Below are 26523 nucleotides of genomic sequence, written 5' to 3' on the forward strand. Positions count from 1 at the left end.
ACCTGGTTTTAAAAGAAAACACCAAAAAACCTACATAGACAGGGCGAGGTCCACAGACATGCAATCTCCATAGACAATCAACTCCCTTCCATCCCATATTGCTCAAATGAACATCAAGCCTGGTTAAAAGAATACACCTCGGCACAATGCCTCTTGCCTATTTGACCTAGATACACAAAAGTATGTGGACACCTGATTGTCGAACATCTCATTCCAAAATCATGGGCATTAATATGTAGTTGGTCCCCACTTTGCTGCTATAACAGCCTCCATTCTTCTGGGAAGTTTTCCACTAGATGTTGGAACGTTGATGCGGGGACTTGCTTCCATTCAGCCACAAGAGCATTAGTGAGGTCGGGCACTGATGTTGGGCGATAAGCCCTGGATCGCAGTCGGCGTTCCAATGAATCCCAAAGGTGCTTGATAGGGTTGAGGTCAGGGCTCTGTGCAGGCCAGTCAAGTTCTTCCACACCGATCTCATCAAACCATTTCTGTATGGACCTCGCTTTGTGCACGGGGGCATTGTCATACTGAAACAGGAAATGGTCTTCCCCAAACTGTTGCCGAAAAATTGGAAGCACAGAATAGTCTAGAATTCTCATTGTATGCTGTAGTGTTAAGATTTCCCTTCACTGGAACTAAGCGGTCAAACCTGAACCATGAAAAACAGCCCCAGACGATTATTCCTCAACCAAATTTTAAGGAAGCTCCCAACGAACATTTATTGTGCTGAAGTTACTTCAAGAGGCAGTTTGGAACTCGGTAGTGTGTGTCACAATCGAGGACAGACAATCTTTATGCGCTACATGCTTCAGAACTTGGAGGTCCTGTTCTGTGAGCTTGAGTGGCCTACCACTTCGGCTGAGCTGTTGTTGCTTCTATATGTTTCCACTTCCCATTAACAGCACTTACAGTTGACCGTGGCAGCTCTAGCAGGGCTAGACACTGACGTGTTGGAAAGGTGGTACCCATTGACCAATCACTGAGCTCATCAGTAAGGCCATTCTACTGCCAATGATTGTCTATGGAGATTGCATGTCTGTGTGCTCAATTTTAATACACTTGTCAGCAACGGGATGGCTGAAATAGCTGAATCCACTGATTTGAAAAGGTGTCCACATACTTTTGGCCATATTGTGTGTGTATTGTTATGCAGGCTATGTGTGCCATTTTAAAATGTATGTCGTTTTGTCCTTGAAATGTTCTTGTCAATTAATGTTCACTATTATGCCATGTTTTGTGTGGACCCCAGAAAGAGTCGCTGCTACCTTCGCAACAGCTAATGGGCATCCTAATAAAATACCTAGAATCTCTGCCAAGGTGCCATTGAAGCTGTTCTGGTGGGTCGTGGCGGCTCAGTGCCTTACTAAGAAACTTTAGTTTGATGTTTCGTTTGTTTTGTAGATTAGAGCAGCCTGACCACAGCCAAACCAAATTACAATGAAACAAACTAACGTTGTTCCTAGATCCATGTAAAGCAATCACAAATACTTTGGCACACAATACAACATTTGTTGGTACAGTACTCTCTATAGTAAAATAGATCTATGATCTCAATGGAATGGAACTTTTTTAATAAAAACGAATGAACCGTCTCTCTTACCTGCCCTGCACCTTGATATCAGAGATGGCGTAGAAGTATCTGGACAGGTTGTTCTCATCCACCATGGTGGCCCCGGTGGCCGGTTTCAGCAGCCGTATCCTCAGGTCCGTCACCGTGAAGAAGTCCCGGAGGTTCCTGGTGGTGTCCAGCTGACCGTACAGCGACGCCATGTTGTGCAGCCGCGGTCCGGCGAACAGCGCGAACCGATCCTTGATCTCGAAACGGACGGTCTTATCATACTTCCACACGTAGCCTCGGGAGTAGTCCTCGGTGCAGATGATGTCGAGGAGGGTTCGCTGGGTCAGCTCGTTGACCGTCTTGGGCTCCATGGTGAAGGCATCGAGGCAGTCGGTAGCGTAGAACTGGTAAGGGGTCCAGGTTTTACCGTAGTCTAGCGATTTCTCCAGAAGCATCTGCTCAGGGCGGCCGGACTCGAAGGTGAGGATGATGTCATCCGTCAGCTCGATAGTTTTGTTCCAGGACAGCGTGATGTTGACCTCCAGGGGTTTGGGGAACGTATTCCATGAACTGGATTGCCAGAAGGTTGTGGGGTTGCGTCCTTCGAAGTCGAACATGAGCTCCGGAGGGTGGGCTAGTTCATCTGTGGAGGCGTCACACTCGTTGTTGCACATGTAAGGGTTTTCCTGTGAGAGAAACAGAGGTCAAAGTGTGAAGAAATACCAGGTTCATTCAGCATCATTATGAGACATTCTAAGGGCCCACTCTGCTTATGACAAGTCTCGCAATGTATTGTGACTGCGTCGTAATGCATTATAACTATTGACTAGAAGTACAACTGGGAGGGAAACAACGGCATAATAATCTTTCAATTGACTAACCCTCTTCATCATTACACCATGCACCCTCTTCATCATTACACCATGCACCCTCTTCATCATTACACCATGCACCCTCTTCATCATTACACCATGCACCCTCTTCGTCATTACACCATGCACCCTCTTCGTCATTACACCATGCATCCTCTTCGTCATTACACCATGCACCCTCTTCGTCATTACACCATGCACCCTCTTCATCATTACACCATGCACCCTCTTCATCATTACACCATGCACCCTCTTCATCATTACACCATGCACCCTCTTCATCATTACACCATGCACCCTCTTCATCATTACACCATGCACCCTCTTCATCATTACACCATGCACCCTCTTCATCATTACACCATGCACCTCTTCATCATTACACCATGCACCCTCTTCATCATTACACCATGCACCCTCTTCATCATTACACCATGCACCCTCTTCATCATTACACCATGCACCCTCTTCATCATTACACCATGCACCCTCTTCATCATTACACCATGCACCCTCTTCATCATTACACCATGCACCCTCTTCATCATTACACCATGCACCCTCTTCGTTCATTACACCATGCACCCTCTTCATCATTACACCATGCACCCTCTTCCTCATTACACCATGCACCCTCTTCCTCATTACACCATGCACCCTCTTCCTCATTACACCATGCACCCTCTTCATCATTACACCATGCACCCTCTTCGTCATTACACCATGCACCCTCTTCATCATTACACCATGCACCCTCTTCGTCATTACACCATGCACCCTCTTCATCATTACACCATGCACCCTCTTCCTCATTACACCATGCACCCTCTTCCTCATTACACCATGCACCCTCTTCATCATTACACCATGCACCCTCTTCATCATTACACCATGCACCCTCTTCATCATTACACCATGCACCCTCTTCATCATTACACCCTGCACCCTCTTCATCATTACACCATGCACCCTCTTCATCATTACACCATGCACCCTCTTCATCATTACACCATGCACCCTCTTCATCATTACACCATGCACCCTCTTCATCATTACACCATGCACCCTCTTCATCATTACACCATGCACCCTCTTCATCATTACACCATGCACCCTCTTCATCATTACACCATGCACCCTCTTCATCATTACACCATGCACCCTCTTCATCATTACACCATGCACCCTCTTCATCATTACACCATGCACCCTCTTCATCATTACACCATGCACCCTCTTTATCATTACACCATGCATCCTGTACACTGTCTTTTCCATATGCACCCTGTACACTGTCTTTTCCATATGCACCCTGTACACTGTCTTTTCCATGCACCCTGTACACTGTCTTTTCCATATGCACCCTGTACACTGTCTTTTCCATGCACCCTGTACACTGTCTTTTCCATATGCACCCTGTACACTGTCTTTTCCATGCACCCTGTACACTGTCTTTTCCATATGCACCCTGTACACTGTCTTTTCCATGCACCCTGTACACTGTCTTTTCCATGCACCCTGTACACTGTCTTTTCCATGCACCCTGTACACTGTCTTTTCCATGCATCCTGTACACTGTCTTTTCCATATGCACCCTGTACACTGTCTTTTCCATATGCACCCTGTACACTGTCTTTTCCATATGCACCCTGTACACTGTCTTTTCCATGCACCCTGTACACTGTCTTTTCCATATGCACCCTGTACACTGTCTTTTCCATGCACCCTGTACACTGTCTTTTCCATATGCACCCTGTACACTGTCTTTTCCATGCCTCATCTCTACTCCTGCATCCGGTCTCATCTCTACTCCTGCATCCCCCACCACTCGGGATGCTGTCTTTTCCTGCATAGGATGCCTCCGGTCTGCATCCCCCACCACTCGTTTCCCCAGGATGCCCTGTACACTGTCCCCCACCACTCTTTCCCAGGATGCCTCATCTCTACTCCTGCATCCGGTCTCATCTCTACTCCTGCATCCCCCACCACTCGTTCTCCCCAGGATGCCTCCGGTCTCATCTCTACTCCTGCATCCCCCACCACTCGTTCTCCCCAGGATGCCTCCGGTCTCATCTCTACTCCTGCATCCCCCACCACTCGTTCTCCCCAGGATGCCTCCGGTCTCATCTCTACTCCTGCATCCCCCACCACTCGTTCTCCCCAGGATGCCTCCGGTCTCATCTACTCTACCAACCACATTGACTGTTGTGTTGAATATTCCTGCTGTTCCTCTAATATAGATGGGTTGAGGAATCTTCAATGACTACCTCTTATGAAACACATAGCTGAGAAACATACATATTAAATGGGCCTTCATCTGCACAGCACTGCCTGCACCACAGAGACTCAACACCACTCTGTGTGTGTGTGTGTGTGTGTGTGTGTGTGTGTGTGTGTGTGTGTGTGTGTGTGTGTGTGTGTGTGTGTAAACACACTCACATTGACATTCATCTCTCACCTCTACCTCCTCTGCAAAACAATGGGTCCAGCCACAGATTAGACTTTGATACAATATAAAACATTCGTTAGCCCTGCATTCATTTCAGTGTACTAATGTCGGCCATTTTAAAACGTACAAAGTACTTGGCACTTGAAATAGCAGTATGATCATGAGATTGTGATACAGCCAAAACACATTCAAACCAGACTTCATGTTTAACTGAAAGGGAATTGCTTGATCTGAAAACAGCAGGTGTAGACTAACAGTGAAATGATTACTGACAGGTCCTTTTCCAACAATGCAGAGTTAAAGATACAAATCAATATAAAGACCAAGTTAAAGGTTAAAAAAAAATGAAATAGAAATATTGACACAAATAAATACAGTGAATAATGAATAACAATAACAAGTAAACAAATAACATGGCTATATACAGGAGGTACCAGTTAATAACATGGTTATATACAGGAAGTACCAGGTAATAACATGGCTATATACAGTGAGTACCAGGTAATAACATGGCTATATACAGGAGGTACCAGTTAATAACATGGCTATATACAGGAAGTACCAGGTAATAACATGGTTATATACAGGAAGTACCAGGTAATAACATGGCTATATACAGGAGGTACCAGGTAATAACATGGTTATATACAGGAAGTACCAGGTAATAACATGGCTATATACAAGAGGTACCAGGTAATAACATGGCTATATACAGGAGGTACCAGGTAATAACATGGCTATATACAGTGAGTACCAGGTAATAACATGGCTATATACAGGAGGTACCAGGTAATAACATGGCTATATACAGGAAGTACCAGGTAATAACATGGTTATATACAGGAAGTACCAGGTAATAACATGGCTATATACAGGAGGTACCAGGTAATAACATGGCTATATACAGTGAGTACCAGGTAATAACATGGCTATATACAGTGAGTACCAGGTAATAACATGGCTATATACAGTGAGTACCAGGTAATAACATGGTTATATACAGGAAGTACCAGGTAATAACATGGCTATATACAGGAGGTACCAGGTAATAACATGGTTATATACAGGAAGTACCAGGTAATAACATGGCTATATACAAGAGGTACCAGGTAATAACATGGCTATATACAGGAGGTACCAGGTAATAACATGGCTATATACAGTGAGTACCAGGTAATAACATGGCTATATACAGGAGGTACCAGGTAATAACATGGCTATATACAGGAAGTACCAGGTAATAACATGGTTATATACAGGAAGTACCAGGTAATAACATGGCTATATACAGGAGGTACCAGGTAATAACATGGCTATATACAGTGAGTACCAGGTAATAACATGGCTATATACAGTGAGTACCAGGTAATAACATGGCTATATACAGTGAGTACCAGGTAATAACATGGCTATATACAGTGAGTACCAGGTAATAACATGGCTATATACAGGAAGTACCAGGTAATAACATGGCTATATACAGTGAGTACCAGGTAATAACATGGCTACATAGAGGAAGTACCAGTACTGAGTCGATGTTTAGGGGTACAAGGTTATTGAGGTAGCAATCTGCACATAGGCACAGGTAAAGTGACTAGGCAACAGGATAGATAATAGACTGAGGTGTAGCAACACCGTGTGTGTGTGTGTGTGTGTGTGTGTGTGTGTGTGTGTGTGTGTGTGTGTGTGTGTGTGTGTGTGTGGGTAGAGTCGGTGCAAGAGAGTTATTTCAAAAAAGGGTAAACGCAGGTTGTCCGTGGAGCCATTTGATGAGCTATTTAGCAGTTTTATGGCTTGGGGTTAGAAGCTGTACAGGGGTTGGTTGCAGACTCCGATACCACTTGCCGTGCGGTAGCATAGAGAACACTTTTGGGTCTTGGTAAACAGGTAGTACAGGAGCGGACTAAGCAGCCCTGAGGGGCCCCCCGTGTTGAGGGTCGGCCTGGGGGATGAATTGTTGTCTATCGCTAGCATTTGAGGGCAGCCCGTCAGGAAGTCTAGGATCCAGTTGTAGAGGGTGGACCGTGAACAGCATCTACCCCGAAGACATAAGCCTGCTAAATAGACGATTATTAACCAAATAAATATTGACAATATTTTGGTTTGTTTTTTTGTTGACTCATCAACATGCGCCGCTGCTACTGTTTATTATTTATCCTGTTGCTTAGTCACTTTATTCCTAGTTATATGGACAGTTGAAGTCGGACGTTTACATACATCTTAGCCAAGTACATTTAAGCTCTGTTTTTCACAATTCCTGGCTTTAATCCTAGTAAAAATTCACTGTCTTAGGTCAGTTAGGATCATTTTCTCATTTTGTCTGTCATAGTTGAAGTGTACCTATGATGTAAATTACAGGCCTCTCATCTTTTTAAGTGGGAGAACTTGCACAATTGGTGGCTGACTAAATACTTTTTTGCCCCACTGTACATGTAGATCGCATACAGTATACAGTTATTACAACTTGTTTTTCAACCACTCCACAAATTTCTTGTTAACAAACTATAGATTTGCCAAGTCGGTTAGGACATCTACTTTGTGCATGACACAAGTCATTTCTCCAACAATTTTTTAGACAGATTATTTCACTGTATTACAATTCCAGTGGGACAGACGTTTACATACACTAAGTTGACTGTGTCTTTTAACAGATTGGAAAATTCCAGAAATTGATGTCATGGCTTTAGAAGCTTCTGATAATTTGAGTCAATTGGAGGTGTATCTGTGGATGTATTTCAAGGCCTACCTTCAAACTCAGTGCCTCTTTGCTTGACATCATGGGGAAATCTATAGAAATCAGCCAAGACCTCAGAAAAGAAATTGTAGACCTCCACAAGTCTGGTTCATCCTTGGGAGCAATTTCCAAACACCTGATGATACCACATTCATCTGTACAAACAATAGTACACAAGCATAAACACCATGGGACCACTCAGCCATCATACCACTCAGGAAGGAGACGTGTTCTGTCTCCTAGAGATGAACGTACTTTGGTGCGAAAAGTGCAAATCAATCCCAGAACAACAGTGAAGGACCTTGTGAAGATGCTGGAGGAAACCTATACAAAAGTATCTATATCCACAGTAAACAGAGTGCTATATCGATGTAACCTGAAAGGCCGCTCAGCAAGGAAGAAGCCACTGCTCCAAAACCGCCATAAAAAAGCCAGACTACGGTTTGCATCTGCACATGGGGACAAAGATCGTACTTTTTGGAGAAATGTCCTCTGGTCTGATGAATCAAAAATAGAACTGTTTTGGCCAAGCCAAAGAACACCATCCCAACCGTGAAGCACAGGGGTGGCAGCATCATGTTGTGGGGGTGCTTTGCTACAGGATGGACTGGTGCACTTCACAAAATAGATGGCATCATCAGGATGGAAAACGATGATATATTGAAGCAACATCTCAAGACATGTCAGGAAGTTAAAGCTTGGTCGCAAATGGGTCTTCCAAATGGACAATGACCCCATGTATACTTCCAAAGTTGTTGCAAAATGGCTTAAGGACAACAAAGTGAAGGTATTGGAGTGGCCATCATAAAGCCCTGACCTCAATCCTATAGAAAATGTGCGGGCAGAACTGAAAAAGCTTGTGTTAGCAAGGAGGCCTACCAACCTGACTCAGTTACACCAGCTCTGTCAGGGTGAATGGGCCAAAATGCACACAATTTATTATTTAAACGATCGAAGAGGCAAGGCAAATAGAGCCTTCTATTCTTTCAAAAGGAACATAAAAAAATCTATTTCCCAATTAGGATTTGTCTAAAAATACTTCCATCAAATATCAAACCCACTGCTCTATGTGGTTGTGAGGTCTGGAGTCCACTCGCCAACCAAGAATTCACAAAATAGGACAAACACCCAATCGAGACTCAGTATATTTCTTGCTTTATTACTTGCTATGTGTAAAATGGAAAATCCCAAAAAATGCATGTCGAGCAGAATTATGACTATACCCGCTAATGATCAAAATCCAGAAAAGAGCTGTTCAATTCTACAGCCACGTAAAAAAGGGAAGCGATGCCCACACATTCCACCACAATGCCCTCACCTACAGAGAGATGAACCTAGAGAAGAGTACCCTCAGCCTGCTGGTTCTGGGGCTCTGTTCACATACAGACCCCACAAAGCCCTCACCTACAGAGAGATGAACCTAGAGAAGAGTCCCCTCAGCCAGCTGGTTCTGGGGCTCTGTTCACAAACACAAATAGACCACACAGAGCCCCAGGACAGAAACAGATTTGGACACAACCAAATCATGAGAAAGCAAAAAGATAACTATTTGACACACTGGAAAGAATCAACCCCTCCAAAAAACAGATCAAATTCCAATGTTATCTGTCCCTAAACAGAGAGTACACAGTGAGAGTACACAGACCTGACCACTGTGACTGACCCTAAATTAAGAAAATCCTTTTGACTACGTACAGACTCAGTGAACATAGCCTTGCTATTGAGAGAGGCCGCCATAGGCAGACGAAGACAGGCTATGAGCTGCACTTCCTAACCTCCTGCAAAATGTATGACCACATTAGAGACACATTTCCCACAGATCACACAGACCCACAAAGAATTTGAAAACAAATCAGACATTGATAAACTGCCATCTCCGTTAGGTGAAATATTGCAATGTTTATTTCCCCTTTGTTCCATTTGCTTTGGAAATGTCAACATACTCTATGTTTTCCATGCAAATAAAGACCCTTGAATTGAATTGAATTGAATAGAGAGAGCTTTCACGATGAGAGCGTGAAGCTCCTATTGTATTTGTATTTCATTTGATGTCATGGCCAGACACTGGGATGAGTGCTCTTCAGAGACATAAGTGTATGTGCGTGTGTGCTTCCCTGAAGCCTTATTCAAAGACACAATGAAATACCCAAACTGTCCATGGCTAATGAAAAAAAACAATTTCCCCTCTCGAGCAGGAGTGAACCGAGATCCACGGCACGATGACATCAAAATAAATAAAAAATAGATGGAAAATAAACTGTGGAGTGCTGTGAGATTCCATCTATTATTATTGTATTTCTTATGGACTGGCTCACGATGACTTCTACCCCTCAGGGAGGTTATCAGTCAAGTCATCTGAGCAGGATGTACCGTTGACTGTTTATCACCAATAATAGCTCTGTATTATCTAGCCACTGTAGGTAGACTGGAGACCTGAGAAACACTTCCCCAATCCAGACTTGTCACTCGTCTTGCTATAGATGTTTTTCTACATGGGTGGATACAGGGCCATCATAACAAATCAACCTTAACATCCTAATATGGAGGAACATGCAGCAGTAGTGGATAGATAGGTATTAATACAAAGGTCAGGACCTCTCACTGGTTCCAATGGTGGTTATTTGACAACAAAACATGACCTTATGAAGATCGATAACCCTCTCTGGTCACTACACATCGTTGGGCTCAAATGCTATAAGATACAGACTCGGCACTAGAGGAGACTATTGGAAAACGATAGGCACTCTGGTCACTACACACCGTAGGGCTCAAACACTATAAGATACAGACTCGGCACTAGAGAAGACTATTGGAAAACGATAAGCACTCTGGTCACTACACACCGTAGGGCTCAAACGCTATAAGATACAGACTCGGCACTAGAGGAGACTATTGGAAAGCGATAAGCACTCTGGTCACTACACACCGTAGGGCTCAAACGCTATAAAATACAGACTCGGCACTAGAGGAGACTATTGGAAAACGATAGGCTCTCTGGTCACTACACACCGTAGGGCTCAAATGCTATAAGATACAGACTCGGCACTAGAGGAGACTATTGGAAAGCGATAAGCACTCTGGTCACTACACACCGTAGGGCTCAAACGCTATAAGATACAGACTCGGCACTGGAGGAGACTATTGGAAAACGATAAGCTCTCTGGTCACTACACACCGTAGGGCTCAAACGCTATAAGATACAGACTCGGCACTAGAGGAGACTATTGGAAAACGATAAGAGCTCTCTTTGTTCTGACCTCTCCTGCTGGCCACTGCTAAGAATGAGAGAGGGAGGATAGTCGTAAACTCTCCCAACAAATCACGAGGCAGACATTCCAGAACGTCACAACCTTTAGAGTACTTTTAGTTAAGGTTGTTGCTGCAAACTAGTCACATGCGAAATGCACTCATTAAACATGTGTCTCTCTGACCTTCGTCTTGCTATTTTGTATTTTATTAAGTAAAAGAGTCCATTGAAACCAGACCCTAGTCACTGTGTTGCCTAGGGAGAGGAGGAAGGAGAGAGCAGAAAATTCCTGCCAAAGGTATGACCATATTAGAGACACATATTTTCCTCAGATTACACAGACCCACAAAGCATTTTAAAACAAATTCAATCTTTATTCAACCTGTTATACAGCGTTGTGTTCGAGACCACCTAAAACGAGACCAAGACAGGAGGGGGGGAAAGACAGAGTCAAGACCGAGACCGGGCGGGGGACAAGGTGTCTGAGACATAGTCAAGGTGGGGGACAAGGGGTCTGAGACATAGTCAAGATCGAGACCGGGCGTGGGACAAGGTGTCTGAGACATAGTCAAGGTGGGGGACAAGGGGTCTGAGACATAGTCAAGATCGAGACCGGGCGTGGGACAAGGTGTCTGAGACATAGTCAAGACCGAGACCGGGCGTGGGACAAGGTGTCTGAGACATAGTCAAGGTGGGGGACAAGGGGTCTGAGACATAGTCAAGATCGAGACCGGGCGTGGGACAAGGTGTCTGAGACATAGTCAAGACCGAGACCGGGCGTGGGACAAGGTGTCTGAGACATAGTAAAGGTGGGGGACAAGGGGTCTGAGACATAGTCAAGGTGGGGGACAAGGTGTCTGAGACATAGTCAAGGTGGGGGACAAGGTGTCTGAGACATAGTCAAGATCGAGACCGGGCGTGGGACAAGGTGTCTGAGACATAGTCAAGACCGAGACCGGGCGTGGGACAAGGTGTCTGAGACATAGTAAAGGTGGGGGACAAGGGGTCTGAGACATAGTCAAGGTGGGGGACAAGGTGTCTGAGACATAGTCAAGGTGGGGGACAAGGTGTCTGAGACATAGTCAAGGTGGGGGACAAGGGGTCTGAGACATAGTCAAGACGGGGGACAAGGTGTCTGAGACATAGTCAAGACCGAGATCGGGCGGGGGACAAGGTGTCTGAGACATAGTCAAGACCGAGACCGGGCGGGGGACAAGGTGTCTGAGACATAGTCAAGATGGGGGACAAGGGGTCTGAGACATAGTCAAGATCGAGACCGGGCGTGGGACAAGGTGTCTGAGACATAGTCAAGACCGAGACCGGGCGTGGGACAAGGTGTCTGAGACATAGTCAAGGTGGGGGACAAGGGGTCTGAGACATAGTCAAGATCGAGACCGGGCGTGGGACAAGGTGTCTGAGACATAGTCAAGACCGAGACCGGGCGTGGGACAAGGTGTCTGAGACATAGTCAAGACCGAGACCGGGCGTGGGACAAGGTGTCTGAGACATAGTCAAGGTGGGGGACAAGGGGTCTGAGACATAGTCAAGATCGAGACCGGGCGTGGGACAAGGTGTCTGAGACATAGTCAAGGTGGGGGACAAGGGGTCTGAGACATAGTCAAGATCGAGACCGGGCGTGGGACAAGGTGTCTGAGACATAGTCAAGACCGAGACCGGGCGTGGGACAAGGTGTCTGAGACATAGTCAAGGTGGGGGACAAGGGGTCTGAGACATAGTCAAGATCGAGACCGGGCGTGGGACAAGGTGTCTGAGACATAGTCAAGACCGAGACCGGGCGTGGGACAAGGTGTCTGAGACATAGTCAAGACCGAGACCGGGCGTGGGACAAGGTGTCTGAGACATAGTCAAGACCGAGACCGGGGGTGGGACAAGGTGTCTGAGACATAGTCAAGGTGGGGGACAAGGGGTCTGAGACATAGTCAAGGTGGGGGACAAGGTGTCTGAGACATAGTCAAGGTGGGGGACAAGGTGTCTGAGACATAGTCAAGGTGGGGGACAAGGTGTCTGAGACATAGTCAAGGTGGGGGACAAGGGGTCTGAGACATAGTCAAGACGGGGGACAAGGTGTCTGAGACATAGTCAAGACCGAGACCGGGCGGGGGACAAGGTGTCTGAGACATAGTCAAGGTGGGGGAGAAGGGGTCTGAGACATAGTCAAGACCGAGACCGGGCGGGGGACAAGGTGTCTGAGACATAGTCAAGGTGGGGGACAAGGGGTCTGAGATATAGTCAAGACCGAGACCGGGCGGGACAAGGTGTCTGAGACATAGTCAAGGTGGGGGACAAGGGGTCTGAGACATAGTCAAGACAGGGGACAAGGTGTCTGAGACATAGTCAAGGTGGGGGACAAGGGGTCTGAGACATAGTCAAGACCGAGACCGGGCGGGGGACAAGGTGTCTGAGACAAAGTCAAGATCGAGACCGGGCGTGGGACAAGGTGTCTGAGACATAGTCAAGGTGGGGGACAAGGGGTCTGAGACATAGTCAAGGCAGGGGACAAGGGGTCTGAGACATAGTCAAGGTGGGGGACAAGGTGTCTGAGACATAGTCAAGGTGGGGGACAAGGGGTCTGAGACATAGTCAAGACGGGGACAAGGTGTCTGAGACATAGTCAAGACCGAGACCGGGCGGGGGACAAGGTGTCTGAGACATAGTCAAGGCGGGGGACATGGTGTCTGAGACATAGTCAAGACCGAGACCGGGCGGGGGACAAGGTGTCTGAGACATAGTCAAGACCGAGACCGGGCGGGGGACAAGGTGTCTGAGACATAGTCAAGGTGGGGGAGAAGGGGTCTGAGACATAGTCAAGACCGAGACCGGGCGGGGGACAAGGTGTCTGAGACATAGTCAAGGTGGGGGACAAGGGGTCTGAGATATAGTCAAGACCGAGACCGGGCGGGACAAGGTGTCTGAGACATAGTCAAGGTGGGGGACAAGGGGTCTGAGACATAGTCAAGACAGGGGACAAGGGTCTGAGACATAGTCAAGGTGGGGGACAAGGGGTCTGAGACATAGTCAAGACCGAGACCGGGGGGGGACAAGGTGTCTGAGACAAAGTCAAGATCGAACCGGGCGTGGGACAAGGTGTCTGACAAGGGTGGGGGACAAGGGGTCTGAGACATAGTCAAGGCAGGGGACAAGGGGTCTGAGACATAGTCAAGGTGGGGGACAAGGGGTCTGAGACATAGTCAAGGTGGGGGACAAGGGGTCTGAGACATAGTCAAGACAGGGGACAAGGGGTCTGAGACATAGTCAAGACTGAGACTGGGCAGGGGGACAAGGGATCTGAGACATAGTAAAGGTGGGGGACAAGGGGTCTGAGACATAGTCAAGGTGGGGGACAAGGGGTCTGAGACATAGTCAAGACAGGGGAGGGGACAAGGTGTCTGAGACATAGTCAAGGTGGGGGACAAGGGATCTGAGACATAGTCAAGACCAAGACCGGGCGGGGGACAAGGGGACCGAGTCCAGAAAAATGCAAATACCATAATAAAATTCTTGCTCGTTAGCCTTACTTCCAGTCATGGGCAATGTTAGCAAGTTAGCCTTCTTTATCTAGCTATTGAACTTCAGAGTAATTCTGCCCTAACAGGGCTATCTGATCTGGGATCAGTACTTATCAGTTTGTATCTCCATCAGAGTAATTCTACCAAGATGGGTTCTAACAAGGCTATCTGATCTGGGATCAGTACTTATCAGTTTGTATCTCCATCAGAGTAATTCTACCAAGATGGGTTCTAACAAGGCTATCTGATCTGGGATAAGTACTTATCAGTTTGTATCTCCGTCAGAGTAATTTGACCAAGATGGGTTCTAACAAGGCTATCTGATCTGAGATCAGTACTTATCTCCGTCAGAGTAATTCTACCAAGATGGGTTCTAACAAGGCTATGTGATCTGAGATCAGGACTTATCAGTGTCAGGACCCGGTTACGAACCCGGGTCTCCGGAGTGAGAAACAGTCACTTAACCAACTGAGCCACGAATAGTCGGCAGAACCCAGAAGATGAGGCAGACACAGCAGTACTTGAGACGTTGTATTTAATGAAGTAAAAAGTGAAGTTCTTCAGGAAAACATGTAACTCCACAACCTCAAAAGGAATTCCACAAGAACAAAGGTAATCCTCCAAGACAAAAAAGGTAAATCCACAAGGTGGAAGGTAAAGCACAAAAAGCCTCAAAAGATACTCAAAAACAAACAAACAAGAACAAAAAACAGAATTCCACAAGAGAGTCCACCGGGATCAACAAGAGTTCACAGAGTACTAGGGCTGGGTGCTAACATACAAACACAGAGCAAAGAACTGAGGAAAACAAAGGGTTTAAATACAATCAGGGGAAACGAGGCACAGGTGCAAATAATAATGGGGATCAAGGGAAAACAAAAGGTCAAAAGGCACAATGGGGTCATCTAGTGACCAAAAACCGGAACAACCCTGGCCAAATCCTGACAATCAGTTTGTATCTCCGTCAGAGTAGTTTAGTTTAGTAAATTTTTTATTTTTACAGGGACAGTGCACATGAATCAACGTTTCAGTAAAAGTGCCGGTTTTAGCCAGCCGGCTAATTTTCAACCGCAGTCCCTGGGCAGGTTATTAAAAACAATTACAACATAGACAATAGCAACATAGAACAAGCAAGACATAGCAATATAGGACAAGCAAGACATAGCATACAGACAGAGCAACATAGGACAAGCAAGACGTAGCATACAGACAGAGCAACATAGAACAAAAAGCAGCAAGACAAAATTCATAAAAGCAACAAAGTGTTTCCACACCTCACAAACTACAGACAACAGACAACATGGAAAGCGGCAACACACAGCTAGGGACCATGTTCACAAATCTGATTGACCTTTAGCCATGTCTTCAAGCATTTTGTGAAAGTGTGATATGTGGTGCAGTTACAGTATGTGTGTCTGATGGCAGTGTATTCCAGACATGGGAAGCTCTCACAGAGAATGCAGATTTACTAAAGGTGCTTTTCCTTAGGAGAACTATACAGTCACCTCTCATGGCAGACCTTGTGGATCTGCTGCCATATGTCTGGGTTTTCTGTTTAACAAAAAATATTGATATATTCTACCAAGCTGGGTTCCAACAAGGCTTTCTGATCTGTGTTCAGGGAGACACACTGACTGCATAGTGTAGGTGACATTACTTAACCAGAAAGGTGGTGGGTTGAGGCAGTTCTCAGCTAATGGCAGTGGTGGATAGAAAGAGAGAGCTCCTGGGAGGTGAGACAGGGGAGTGGACAGAAAGAGAGAGCTCCTGGGAGGTGAGACAGGAGTGGACAGAAAGAGAGAGCTCCTGGGAGGTGAGACAGGGGAGTGGACAGAAAGAGAGAGCTCCTGGGACGTGAGACAGGGGAGTGGACAGAAAGAGAGAGCTCCTGGGAGGTGAGACAGGGGAGTGGACAGAAAGAGAGAGCTCCTGGGAGGTGAGACAGGGGAGTGGACAGAAAGAGAGAGCTCCTGGGAGGTGAGACAGGGGAGTGGACAGAAAGAGAGAGCTCCTGGGAGGTGAGACAGGGGAGTGGACAGAAAGAGAGAGCTCCTGGGAGGTGAGACAGAAGTGGACAGAAAGAAAGAGCTCCTGGGAGGTGAGACAAGGGAGTGGACAGAAAGAGAGAGCTCCTGGGAGGTGAGACAGGGGAGTGGACAGAAAGAGAGAACTCCTGGGAGGTGAGACAGGGGAGTGGACAGAAAGAGAGAGCTCCTGGGAGGTGAGACAGGAGTGGACAGAAAGAGAGAGCTCCTGGGAGGTGAGACAAGGGAGTGGACAGAAAGAGAGAGCTCCTGGGAGGTGAGACAGGGGAGTGGACAGAAAGAGAGAGCTCCTGGGAGGTGAGACAGGGGAGTGGACAGAAAGAGAGAGCTCCTGGGAGGTGAGACAGGGGAGTGGACAGAAAGAGAGAGCTCCTGGGAGGTGAGACATGGAGAGTGGACAGAAAGAGAGAACTCCTGGGAGGTGAGACAGGGGAGTGGACAGAAAGAGAGAGCTCCTGGGAGGTGAGACATGGAGAGTGGACAGAAAGAGAGAGCTCCTGGGAGGTGAGACAGGGGAGTGGACAGAAAGAGAGAACTCCTGGGAGGTGAGACAGGGGAGTGGACAGAAAGAGAGAGCTCCTGGGAGGTGAGACAGGGGAGTGGACAGAAAGAGAGAGCTCCTGGGAGGTGAGACAGAAGTGGACAGAAAGAAAGAGCTCCTGGGAGGCGAGACAAGGGAGTGGACAGAAAGAGAGAACTCCTGGGAGGTGAGACAGGGGAGTGGACAGAAAGAGAGAGCTCCTGGGAGGTGAGACAGGGGAGTGGACAGAAAGAGAGAGCTCCTGGGAGGTGAGACAGGGGAGTGGACAGAAAGAGAGAGCTCCTGGGAGGTGAGACAGGGGAGTGGACAGAAAGAGAGAGCTCCTGGGAGGTGAGACAGGGGAGTGGACAGAAAGAGAGAGCTCCTGGGAGGTGAGACATGGAGAGTGGACAGAAAGAGAGAGCTCCTGGGAGGTGAGACATGGAGAGTGGACAGAAAGAGAGAGCTCCTGGGAGGTGAGACAGGGGAGTGGACAGAAAGAGAGAGCTCCTGGGAGGTGAGACATGGAGAGTGGACAGAAAGAGAGAGCTCCTGGGAGGTGAGACATGGAGAGTGGACAGAAAGAGAGAGCTCCTGGGAGGTGAGACAGGGGAGTGGACAGAAAGAGAGAGCTCCTGGGAGGTGAGACAGGGGAGTGGACAGAAAGAGAGAGCTCCTGGGAGGTGAGACATGGAGAGTGGACAGAAAGAGAGAGCTCCTGGGAGGTGAGACAGGGGAGTGGACAGAAAGAGAGAGCTCCTGGGAGGTGAGACATGGAGAGTGGTGGACAGTTCATCCAAACATCACTCATTTCTTATTGTCAGTTCCATTAGTGAACGCTGAGGTAATACATTCTAGCAGTGTAGAACACTAGAACACCTCAATAACATAACACACGACATGACAGTAGATTATCCCCGGTCATTCAGATCTAGGTCGTGTGTGTGTGTGTGTGTATGTGTGTGTGTGTGTGGTGTGTGTGTGTGTGTAGGTGTGTGTAGGTGTGTGTGTGTGTGTGTGTGTGTGTGTGGGTGTGTGTAGGTGTGTGTAGGTGTGTGTGGTGTGTGTGTGTGTGTGTGTGTGTGTGTGTGTGTGTGTGTGTGTGTGTGTGTGTGTGTGTGTGTGTGTGTGTTTCTTTAAGATCGGTTTCGGTTCGGTTATTTTAAAAACTAATCACGGTTTTTGATTTTGGTTTTAAATTATTATAATTGTTTTTATAATGTTGTTGTAACAACACGTAATAAACCAATTAAAACAAGTCCCATAATGGTAGTGAATGGCCATTTACTCATGATCACTGTATGAATCATTATTGATTCTTATAAAAGTTTAAAACATTATGAGGGGGGGGGGGGTCTAAACTTATCAATGGAATGGTTTTAAGATGGTTCATTTAGAAATTTGATTTTACATTTTAGGACTCCTTTTAGCTATAAAAAATATATATATATATTGAAAAATATATTTAATTAGTCCTTTTACTTGTATAGCCCAGAGAAACACATTGAATAACACATTCATAAATGGCTAAAAAAAGATTCCAAGTCATCATCTATTTTCTAGAGAGCTGCTGCCTATGTTGTCTGACAGAATCACTGTTATAGTAGTTCTACTTTTATGACTGCTGAATACCAACTATCCATCACTTAGATCATATATTTTCAGGTAGAGATTCCTTGTGAAGCACCATCTCTATATCCCTCTCCATCGCACGTCTTCTGTCTCTTCTCACCCTCCTTGTGCAATGGAGTATGGTTATAGGAGTTAATTATCACGTCTTCTGTCTCTTCTCACCCTCCTTGTGCAATGGAGTATGGTTATAGGAGTTAATTATCATGTTTTCTGTGCTAAACTATGTAGTGTATTGGCCTGTTGGAAACTCACAACTCACTACCACAGTGCACAGTTTGGGCTTGATCTGATTTATTTAAATGCAAGTCAATTAGTTGTTTAAAAATGGAAATGTAGTGCTCACCTCCTCACCACTTCACCACCTCATCCCCTTACCTCACCTCCTCACCATCTCACCACCTTCCCTCACCACCTCATCACCTTACCTCACCTCCTCACCACCTCATCCTCTTACCTCACCTCCTCACCATCTCACCACCTTCCCTCACCACCTCACCTCAACCACGTCACCTCAACCACCTCACAACCACCCCACTTCATCACCTCCCCTCACCACCTAACCTCATCACCTAATCTCAGAAACTCACCACGTAATCTCACCACCTCCCAAATTTATCTCACCACCTCCCCTCAGCCCCTAATCTCACCACCTCATCACCTCACCACCTCACCTCACCACGTCCCCTCACCACCTCCCCTCACCACCTCATCACCTTACCTCACCTCCTCACCACCCCACTACCCCCCTCACCACCTAATCTCACCCCCTCACCACCCCCCTCACTACTTAATCTCACCACCTCACCATCTATCTCACTGTTCATCAGACATCTCACTGTTCATCAGACATCTCTCTGTTCATCAGACATCTCACTGTTCATCAGACATCTCACTGTTCATCAGACATCTCACTGTTCATCAGACATCTCTCTGTTCATCAGACATCTCACTGTTCATCAGACATCCATCTCACTGTTCATCAGACATCCATCTCACTGTTCATCAGACATCTCACTGTTCATCAGACATCTCTCTGTTCATCAGACATCTCACTGTTCATCAGACATCCATCTCACTGTTCATCAGACATCTCACTGTTCATCAGACATCTCCCTGTTCATCAGACATCTCCCTGTTCATCAGACATCTCACTGTTCATCAGACATCTCACTGTTCATCAGACATCTCTCTGTTCATCAGACATCTCACTGTTCATCAGACATCTCACTGTTCATCAGACATCTATCTCACTGTTCATCAGACATCTATCTCACTGTTCATCAGACATCTCACTGTTTATCAGACATCTCACTGTTCATCAGACATCTCACTGTTCATCAGACATCTCACTGTTCATCAGACATCTATCTCACTGTTCATCAGACATCTATCTCCCTGTTCATCAGACATCTATCTCACTGTTCATCAGACATCTCACTGTTCATCAGACATCTCACTGTTCATCAGACATCTCACTGTTTATCAGACATCTCACTGTTCATCAGACATCTCACTGTTCATCAGACATCTCACTGTTCATCAGACATCTCACTGTTCATCAGACATCTCACTGTTCATCAGACATCTCACTGTTTATCAGACATCTATCTCACTGTTCATCAGACATCTCACTGTTTATCAGACATCTATCTCTCTGTTCATCAGACATCTATCTCTCTGTTCATCAGACATCTCACTGTTCATCAGACATCTCACTGTTCATCAGACATCTCACTGTTCATCAGACATCTATCTCACTGTTCATCAGACATCTATCTCACTGTTCATCAGACATCTATCTCACTGTTCATCAGACATCTATCTCACTGTTCATCAGACATCTCACTGTTCATCAGACATCTCACTGTTCATCAGACATCTCACTGTTCATCAGACATCTCACTGTTCATCAGACATCTCACTGTTCATCAGACATCTATCTCACTGTTCATCAGACATCTATCTCACTGTTCATCAGACATCTATCTCACTGTTCATCAGACATCTATCTCACTGTTCATCAGACATCTCACTGTTCATCAGACATCTCACTGTTCATCAGACATCTCACTGTTCATCAGACATCTCACTGTTCATCAGACATCTCACTGTTCATCAGACATCTCACTGTTCATCAGACATCTCACTGTTCATCAGACATCTCACTGTTCATCAGACATCTCACTGTTCATCAGACATCTCACTGTTCATCAGACATCTCACTGTTCATCAGACATCTATCTCTCTGTTCATCAGACATCTATCTCCCTGTTCATCAGACATCTCCCTGTTCATCAGACATCTCACTGTTCATCAGACATCTCACTGTTCATCAGACATCTCACTGTTCATCAGACATCTATCTCTCTGTTCATCAGACATCTCACTGTTCATCAGACATCTCACTGTTCATCAGACATCTATCTCACTGTTCATCAGACATCCATCTCACTGTTCATCAGACATCTCACTGTTCATCAGACATCTCACTGTTCATCAGACATCTATCTCACTGTTCATCAGACATCTCACTGTTCATCAGACATCCATCTCTCTGTTCATCAGACATCTCACTGTTCATCAGACATCTCTCTGTTCATCAGACATCTCACTGTTCATCAGACATCTCACTGTTCATCAGACATCTCACTGTTCATCAGACATCTCTCTGTTCATCAGACATCTCACTGTTCATCAGACATCCATCTCACTGTTCATCAGACATCCATCTCACTGTTCATCAGACATCTCACTGTTCATCAGACATCTATCTCACTGTTCATCAGACATCTCACTGTTCATCAGACATCTCACTGTTCATCAGACATCTCACTGTTCATCAGACATCTCACTGTTCATCAGACATCTCACTGTTCATCAGACATCTCACTGTTCATCAGACATCTCTCTGTTCATCAGACATCTATCTCACTGTTCATCAGACATCTCACTGTTCATCAGACATCTCACTGTTCATCAGACATCTATCTCACTGTTCATCAGACATCTCACTGTTCATCAGACATCTATCTCACTGTTCATCAGACATCTCACTGTTCATCAGACATCTCACTGTTCATCAGACATCTCCCTGTTCATCAGACATCTCACTGTTCATCAGACATCTCACTGTTCATCAGACATCTCACTGTTCATCAGACATCTCACTGTTCATCAGACATCTCACTGTTCATCAGACATCTATCTCACTGTTCATCAGACATCCATCTCACTGTTCATCAGACATCTCACTGTTCATCAGACATCTATCTCACTGTTCATCAGACATACATCTCACTGTTCATCAGACATCCATCTCTCTGTTCATCAGACATCTCACTGTTCATCAGACATCTCACTGTTCATCAGACATCTCACTGTTCATCAGACATCTCACTGTTCATCAGACATCTCACTGTTCATCAGACATCTCTCTGTTCATCAGACATCTCACTGTTCATCAGACATCCATCTCACTGTTCATCAGACATCCATCTCACTGTTCATCAGACATCTCACTGTTCATCAGACATCTATCTCACTGTTCATCAGACATCTCACTGTTCATCAGACATCTCACTGTTCATCAGACATCTCACTGTTCATCAGACATCTCACTGTTCATCAGACATCTCACTGTTCATCAGACATCTCACTGTTCATCAGACATCTCACTGTTCATCAGACATCTCACTGTTCATCAGACATCTATCTCTCTGTTCATCAGACATCTATCTCACTGTTCATCAGACATCTCACTGTTCATCAGACATCTCACTGTTCATCAGACATCTATCTCACTGTTCATCAGACATCTCACTGTTCATCAGACATCTCACTGTTCATCAGACATCTCACTGTTCATCAGACATCTCACTGTTCATCAGACATCTCACTGTTCATCAGACATCTCACTGTTCATCAGACATCTCACTGTTCATCAGACATCTCACTGTTCATCAGACATCTCACTGTTCATCAGACATCTCACTGTTCATCAGACATCTCCCTGTTCATCAGACATCTCCCTGCTCATCAGACATCTCACTGTTCATCAGACATCTATCCCACTGTTCATCAGACATCTATCCCACTGTTCATCAGACATCTATCCCACTGTTCATCAGACATCTCACTGTTCATCAGACATCTCACTGCTCATCACCCTACCTGACACCCTAGACCCACTCCAATTTGCTTACCGCCCAAATAGGTCCACAGACGATGCAATCTCAACCACACTGCACACTGCCCTAACCCACCTGGACAAGAGGAATACCTATGTGAGAATGCTGTTCATCGACTACAGCTCGGCATTCAACACCATAGTACCCTCCAAGCTCGTCATCAAGCTGGAGACCCTGGGTCTCGACCCCGCCCTGTGCAACTGGGTACTGGACTTCCTGACGGGCCGCCCCCAGGTGGTGAGGGTAGGCAACAACATCTCCTCCCCGCTGATCCTCAACACGGGGGCCCCACAAGGGTGCGTTCTGAGCCCTCTCCTGTACTCCCTGTTCACCCACGACTGCGTGGCCACGCACGCCTCCAACTCAATCATCAAGTTTGCGGGCGACACAACAGTGGTAGGCTTGATTACCAACAACGACGAGACGGCCTACAGGGAGGAGGTGAGGGCCCTCGGAGTGTGGTGTCAGGAAAATAACCTCACACTCAACGTCAACAAAACTAAGGAGATGATTGTGGACTTCAGGAAACAGCAGAGGGAACACCCCCTATCCACATCGATGGAACAGTAGTGGAGAGGGTAGCTAGTTTTAAGTTCCTCGGCATACACATCACAGACAAACTGAATTGGTCCACTCACACTGACAGCGTCGTGAAGAAGGCGCAGCAGCGCCTATTCAACCTCAGGAGGCTGAAGAAATTCGGCTTGTCACCAAAAGCACTCACAAACTTCTACAGATGCACAATCGAGAGCATCCTGGCGGGCTGTATCACCGCCTGGTACGGCAACTGCTCCGCCCTCAACCGTAAGGCTCTCCAGAGGGTAGTGAGGACTGCACAACGCATCACCGGGGGCAAACTACCTGCCCTCCAGGACACCTACACCACCCGTTGTTACAGGAAGGCCATAAAGATCATCAAGGACATCAACCACCCGAACCACTGCCTGTTCACCCCGCTATCATCCAGAAGGCGAGGTCAGTACAGGTGCATCAAAGCTGGGACCGAGAGACTGAAAAACAGCTTCTATCTCAAGGCCATCAGACTGTTAAACAGCCACCACTAACACTGAGTGGCTGCTGCCAACACACTGTCATTGACACTGACCCAACTCCAGCCATTTTAATAATGGGAATTGATGGGAAATGTAAATATATCACTAGCCACTTTAAACAATGCTACCTTATATAATGTTACTTACCCTACATTATTCATCTCATATGCATATGTATATACTGTACTCTACATCATCGACTGCATCCTTATGTAACACATGTATCACTAGCCACTTTAACTATGCCACTTTGTTTACTTTGTCTACACACTCATCTCATATGTATATACTGTACTCGATACCATCTACTGTATGCTGCTCTGTACCATCACTCATTCATATATCCTTATGTACATGTTCCTTATCCCCTTACACTGTGTATAAGACAGTAGTTTTGGAATTGTTAGTTAGATTACTTGTTGGTTATTACTGCATTGTCGGAACTAGAAGCACAAGCATTTCACTACACTCGCATTAACATCTGCTAACCATGTGTATGTGACAAATAAAATTTGATTTGATTTGATTTGATTTGACATCTCACTGTTCATCAGACATCTCACTGTTCATCAGACATCTCACTGTTCATCAGACATCTATCTGTTCATCAGACATCTCACTGTTCATCAGACATCTCACTGTTCATCAGACATCTCACTGTTCATCAGACATCTCTCTGTTCATCAGACATCTCACTGTTCATCAGACATCTCACTGTTCATCAGACATCTCACTGTTCATCAGACATCTATCTCTCTGTTCATCAGACATCTCACTGTTCATCAGACATCTCACTGTTCATCAGACATCTCACTGTTCATCAGACATCTCACTGTTCATCAGACATCTCACTGTTCATCAGACATCTCTCTGTTCATCAGACATCTCACTGTTCATCAGACATCTCACTGTTCATCAGACATCTCCCTGTTCATCAGACATCTCACTGTTCATCAGACATCTCACTGTTCATCAGACATCTCACTGTTCATCAGACATCTCGCTGTTCATCAGACATGTCAATTTGTCCAGCAGGAATATTGCTTATGATGATCCAAGCTAAATAAAATGCTGCCGCTAAGCAGCAATCTGCATTTCAAACAATAACAAAGTGGGAACCCCGCCCCTTGTTTTGGTAAACAGCTGAGGGATGGGTCTGGAGAAATATATCCACCGTCAAATTCACAGACAGAGCAATGTGTGCAAGGACTGACCACCCATCCTAATTTTGATATAGAAATGAGATTTAACCATATAGTGGCCCAATAATGCCCTTTTGCCTTTACCAAAGGGTGTGTCTCTCTCTCTCTGTGTGTGTGTGTGTGTGTGTGTGTGTGTGTGTGTGTGTGTGTGTGTGTGTGTGTGTGTGTGTGTGTGTGTGTGTGTGTGTGTGTGTGTGTGTGTGTGTGTGTGTGTGTGTGTGTGTGTGTGTGTGTGTGTGTGTGTGTGTGAACAGCAGTTTAGTGAGGATTCATTGTGATCTAGTCTCAGAGAGCTCAGGGAGCTGTAAAGGAAATTCAGCTATGTCAACAGACAGGTTGGCTGAAATCACGAAAATGATGCGAGGCGTGCGTTGTTATGATTCTGAACGGTCAGATCGCTAGCAACAATGACAAGAAGCTGCCATGCTCGGAATCCTAGGTGGCTCGTTTCAGCTGGTTTTACCATGTCTTGTTTAAGAGTGTTTTGACCGATGTCACGTCTATGCTAATATGGCTAAAATTAGCTCGCTAGCTAACCAACAACTGTAACGATGTAATCGAGAGATGACAAGTGTTTATTGTGAAAATGTATTTATGTTTTCAATAAACAATGGAGACTAAATATAATTTACATGTTATCAACAATCTCAGCCAACCTTGTCTGTTTTTCCCCCATAGTTGCGCACACATCGGTTTTGTTGCTAAACAACCAACCCGTCTATAGGTGGTTATGTATACTCTCATATCTAATGGTCGTGTTAAATCACAAAGTCAAGCGTTTTCATTCAGGCTCTGTTCATAGGGAGGCAGAGGAAAAATATCTCCCTCAGAATTTGATTTGTTACTCATTTCATCAATACACCTGCAAATTTTAACACTTCAAATACCCTGCTGTCTGTCTGTCTGTCTGTCTGTCTGTCTGTCTGTCTGTCTGTCTGTCTGTCTGTCTGTCTGTCTGTCTGTCTGTCTGTCTGTCTGTCTGTCTGTCTGTCTGTCTGTCTGTCTGTCTGTCTGTCTGTGTCTCTCTCCCCCTCTGTCTCTCCCCCTCTGTCTCTCTCTCCCCCTCTGTCTCTCTCTCCCCCTCTGTCTCTCTCTCCCCCTCTGTCTCTCTCTCCTGTCTCCTCTGTCTCTCTCTCTCCCCCTCTCTGTCCCCCTCTGTCTCTCTCTCTCTCTCTCTCTCTCTCTCTCTCTCTCTCTCTCTCTGTCTCTCTCTGTCTCTCTCTCTCTCCTCTGTCTCCCCTCTCTGTCTCTCTCTCCTGTCTCCCTCTGTCGCCCTCTCTCCCTCTCCCCCTCTCCCTCTCCCCCTCTCCTCTCTCTCTCTCTCTCTCTCTCTCTCTCTCTCTCTGTCTCTCTCTCTCTCTCTCTGTCTCTCTCTCCGTCTCTCTCTCCGTCTCTCTCTCTCTCCGTCTCTCTCTCTCTCCGTCTCTCTCTCTCTCTGTCTCTCTCTCTCTCCCTCTGTCTCTCTCTCACCCTCTGTCTCTCTCTCACCCTCTGT

General features: G+C 46.1%; 1 protein-coding gene across 3 annotated transcripts in view; it reads right to left on the reverse strand.

The window, feature by feature from the left end:
* LOC124010038 (netrin-G1-like) overlaps positions 1-26523 on the reverse strand; it is a 165192-nt gene that overhangs the window by 102854 nt on the left and 35815 nt on the right. For all 3 annotated transcript variants that reach the window (XM_046322358.1, XM_046322356.1, XM_046322359.1), the window contains exon 2: positions 1604-2247. In XM_046322358.1, coding sequence (XP_046178314.1) covers positions 1604-2247 — 644 coding nt within the window. The remainder of the gene's footprint in view (positions 1-1603; positions 2248-26523) is intronic.

Source organism: Oncorhynchus gorbuscha, linkage group LG22 (genome assembly GCF_021184085.1).
Source record: "Oncorhynchus gorbuscha isolate QuinsamMale2020 ecotype Even-year linkage group LG22, OgorEven_v1.0, whole genome shotgun sequence".
In the NCBI taxonomy this organism is placed as follows: Eukaryota; Metazoa; Chordata; class Actinopteri; order Salmoniformes; family Salmonidae; genus Oncorhynchus; species Oncorhynchus gorbuscha.